Source organism: Cyprinodon variegatus, unplaced genomic scaffold (genome assembly GCF_000732505.1).
Source record: "Cyprinodon variegatus isolate N-32 unplaced genomic scaffold, C_variegatus-1.0 Scaffold2499, whole genome shotgun sequence".
NCBI classification, from domain to species: domain Eukaryota; kingdom Metazoa; phylum Chordata; class Actinopteri; order Cyprinodontiformes; family Cyprinodontidae; genus Cyprinodon; species Cyprinodon variegatus.
Window position 1 is genome coordinate 15,416 of NW_015152952.1, and position 4,750 is coordinate 20,165.

A 4,750-nucleotide genomic window follows, 5' to 3' on the forward strand; every position below is an offset into this window, starting at 1 on the left:
CTGAAATATTTCAGGCATTTCATTGTCTTAATATGGATGATTTTGGCATACAGCTTTTGAAAACCCCAATGTCATATCTCGCAAAATTAGCATATTTCATCCGACCAGTAAAAGAAAAGGGGTTCCTAATACAAAAAAGTCAACCTTCAAATAATTACGTACAGTTATACACTCAGTCAGTCATTTCTGCACTTGTAGGTGGCTTTGAATTCTGATCTGCCTTTCAGGTTTAGATTTGTTTGTGAACTTTGGAAAACATTTTTCCACAGGACAGACATTCAGAAACCTTCTTACCTGTGTGAGTTCTACTATGATCCATTAAATGTTCTTTTCTTAGAAAGTTTTCTCCACATGTCAAACATGGGAAAGATTTCTCTCCTGTATCCTCAGTCTCGTGCTTCAGAATAAGCTGCTCTTCCTGCTCACTAATGGGGAGCTCCATGGTTTCCTCTTTTGTCCAGGGATGTTCTAGTTCTTTCTGCTCTTCTTTTATCTGCAGAGGTTCTGGTTCCTCTTGGTCCAAACTGAAATTCCTCTCCTGTTCATAGAGCTGCTGGTCAGAGAAATCCTCCTCTTTTCCAACATAATCGTGAAGGTGGTCTGAAAGACAAACACAACAGAAAGACTTTCTACTGTGGTAATAAGGGACACACATTAGAGCAACAAACTCTGTCCTTGAGTTTGAGGAGTGAATGGATCCTGCTAATCAACCTGAGTTGATTAGCAGTTCACTCGACCTACATTTGGACAGTGGTGCTGAAGCAGAGAGCTATGATCACATCACTGAAACTGTTTAATAACGCCTAATAATTATTATAGTACTAAAAGCATTTACATCCAACACCACAGTGACTGTCTGGCAAATGAGGAAGTAATGAGACACCCTACCCTCAGCAGAGCTTCCTGTAAACCTCTGCCTGGAAGAGACAGCTATATGTGTCACAGAGGCTCAGTAGATTTTAGATTATTTTCTATTGAAATTTCTCTGATCTATCGTATTAAAAATAATACGACATATATATCATATATATGTATGATATATATATATCTGGCCATTATCTTGCTCAAATCAGCAAAATCAAACAAGTCAAATATTTAAAATAAACGTGGCTCAAAGTGCGATCAAGTTACCTAAACCTGGGCTTTCGATGACAGATAAAGGCTGGTTATCAGGCGCTATAAATCCCATCACTTTGTCATTAATAGCTTTAGCATTTTATTCTCTGGGAAACTTTTTACAGCTTTAAAGCCTCTGAGTGGAGACATCTGTCCTCCGTGTTGTTGCTGTCTTAGCCTTAGCACCGCTACCTGCCACCGCAGCGGCTTGGCATTATTTCCATATTGCTTTGCCACAGTGACAATTATTCAGGTAAGCTATTAGTTTTGTTATGTTAAAACCTTTTTCCCTCCTCATGGATTACTTGCTCAACAGGTTTTGCAAACCGAGAAAAAAAAAATCACACTACTGAAGACCTGTTTGTTAATTAACAGTCAGGTAATGAAGGAGCCACTCTTTGGTCCTGCTAGTAAGACAGCGTGTTCCACAGATGCTCAGATGCGCTGCTCTGACATGGCAACCTCAAAAAGGTAATAAGGAAAGCGGCTATAGCCAATACCTCTAACGAGTAAGGCAGTTCCTAAGGAACCAGCTCAATGGCAAGAATAAGTTTTGGGAAATAAATAGCTACGCTCTACCAGTGATCAGATACCCTGCAGGAATAATAAGCTGGCCAAAAGATGAGATACAGGCCACAGATGTTAAGACAGGAAAGCTGCTAACCACGCATGGAGGGTACCATCCCAAATCCAGTACCCTGAGACTGTACGCCAACCGCAAGGAAGGAGGCCAGGGACTAATGAGTGTAAGAGCCACTATCCAGGATGAAACATCCAAGATCCATAAGTACATCAAGGACAAGGCTCCAACAGACGAAATCCTCAGTGAATGTCTCAGACAATGCGGAACACAAGATGAGGTGCTAGAGACTCCGTCATGGGAGGAGAAGCTCGTACACAGGATGTACATTTCGAAACATAACCGCAGTGGCAAATATCAGGAAATCCTACCAATGGTTAGACAAAGTCAGACTGAAGGACAGCACAGAGGCACTCATCATGGCTGCACAGGAGCAAGCCCTAAGCACCAAAGCAATAGAGGCCCAGATCTACCACACAAGACAAGACCCAAGGAACAGACTGTGCAAAGAGGCCCCTGAGAGAATCATGCAAATAACTGCAGGGTGTAAGATGCTAGCAGGGAAAGCTTACATGGAGTGCCATAACGAAGTGCCTGGAACAGTATACAGGAACATCTGTGCAGAGTATGGGCTGCAAACCCCAAGGTCACAGTGGAAAACATCTCCAAAGATGGTAGAGAATGATCAAGTCAAGATCCTGTGGGACTTCCAGATACAGACGGACCAAATGGCAATGGCAAACCAACCTGACATTGTGGTGGTGGACAAAAAGCAGAGGAAAGCCGTTGTGGTTGTCATAGCAATACCAAGTGNGCGGACGTATCGATGCATCGGATCGTCGGCTGTTGGATTGATGCATCGATACAAAACGATTATTATTTACACCCCGAATAGAGGCCCATATCTACCACACAAGACAAGAGCCCAGGAGCAGACTGTGCAAAGAGGCCCCTGAGAGAATCATGCAAATAACTGCAGGGTGTAAGATGCTAGCAGGGAAAGCTTACATGGAGCGCCATAACAAAGTGCCTGGAACAGTATACAGGAACATCTGTGCAGAGTATGGGCTGTAAACCCCAAGGTCACAGTGGAAAACATCTCCAAAGATGGTAGAGAATGATCAAGTCAAGATCCTGTGGGACTTCCAGATACAGACGGACTGAATGGTAATGGCAAACCAACCATTGTGTTGGTGGACAAAAAGCAGAGGAAAGCCGTTGTGGTTGTCATAGCAATACCAAGTGACTGCAATATCAGGAAAAAAGAACATGAAAAACTAGAAAAATACCCGGGCCTCAGAGAAGAGCTGGAGAAAACCTGGAAGCTCAAGGCATCAATGGTACCCGTGGTCATTGGGGCCCTCGGGGCAGTGACCCCCAAACTGGAGGAGTTACAGCAGATCCCTGGGAATATATCAGACATCTCAGTCCAGATGAGTGCAGTTCTAGAAAAGCAGAGATACTGGCAGAACCATCAAGCTCCCAGGCCTCTAGTAGGGGACCCGAGCTTGAAAGAAAAAGGAGGGAAGACCACCCGCAATGGGTGAGGAAGAGTTTTTTTTATACAAACATACATATAGACATATCTATGTATACATCTCTCTCTCTACTTATATATAAATATACATAAATAAATATATGCATCTCTATATATCTATACTGTAAAAATATTGTAAAATACTGTACAAATTTGCACAGCTGTATTAGGGCTGGGCGATAAGACGATATATATCGTACGGACGATTGAAAAGTATCTATAGTGCTAAATCTATTCTATCATTTCTATCCTTTCTAACACAATTTTATCTCGTATTCAAGCAAATATTTACCATCGTGGACTACAACTAATGTATTAGTGTAGCCATGTAGCCTACACGCAGCTTGTAAGCAGTAGTGTCAAGTAACGAAGTACAAATACTTCTGTACTTCTGTACTTAAGGACACTTTTTAGGTATCTATACTTTACTCCATTACTTATTTTTCTTCCTACTTCTGACTTCTACTCATTACTTTTTCACACCAGTATCTGTACTTTCTATTCCTTACATTTTTAAAACAAACGTTACTCATTACTCTTGGCTTCGGTTTAATGCAGAGGTCACGGATTAGCGGACCGCGGTCCGGTGTTATCCCGAAAAGTCGATTTTGTCCGAGGTTCGGCTGATTTATTTGTTGTAGTCTCTTGTTATTCACAGTGATGCTGACCGGAGTTTGGAAACTGCAAAGCTTTGTCTTAAGTGGAAAATCAAACACGCACAGCTACACAGCACAGCGTTCACAGACCAGTGTGATGCATTTATGAGCGACAGATAGCTATGGTGCATTCAGGAGCATGGGACATTTCTAACTTACAAGGAAAGAGACATAAACAGAATGGAACTTAATTCATACAATAATGTATTTATTCAGAAAACAGTGTGGGTTTTCTTTCAATACTGAATGCTCTATAATTGTATTTCTGTTATTTTTATGATTATGCACATCTGCTAGCTTTTTATTCTAAAAAATCTATAATATTACAACAGCAAATGGCATTTGCTGACCCTTGTCCTTTAACTACTGATGGATATACAGGAATACAGTCATACAAGTGTCAACTCCTCTGAGATAGAATGGCATGCAATTTTTGGCAATTTCTAGTTGTTAAAATTCAATGTATAACATGAACGTATAAATGCCTACTTTTATCTCAGTGATAAATTCTGTTTAATGTAACAGATCATAAAAAATGTATCTGGACCTTTAATGGTTGATTATTTTCTTTATTCAGGCCCCTCTGATTTTTAATTGGTTACCCCTGGTTTAATGTTTATAAATATTTATTTCATGTGATGTGCTCCATCCAATGCAGATCATTGGTGCCATCCACATCTAGTGAAAACTAGTGTGATTGGATGAGTCGTATAACGCAAACACTCATTGGTTAGCTAAAGGAAATCATCAGAAGCAAGCAGGTGTTCTTCAAACTGCAAACGTGAATTGTCTATGCCATGCTACAATGTGGGATTCAGAAAAAGATGTTGAAATGTCTGAATGGTGTATCGGGAGATGGAC

General features: G+C 40.9%; 1 protein-coding gene across 1 annotated transcript in view; it reads right to left on the minus strand.

The window, feature by feature from the left end:
* Positions 1-626, minus strand: part of LOC107080920 (gastrula zinc finger protein XlCGF49.1-like) — an 11,070-nt gene extending 10,444 nt beyond the window's left edge. Inside the window, exon 1 of the mRNA XM_015369132.1 lies at positions 295-626. Within this exon, the coding sequence (XP_015224618.1) occupies positions 295-442 (148 nt within the window). The 5' untranslated portion in view covers positions 443-626. The remainder of the gene's footprint in view (positions 1-294) is intronic.
* Positions 627-4,750: the final 4,124 nt, after the last annotated feature.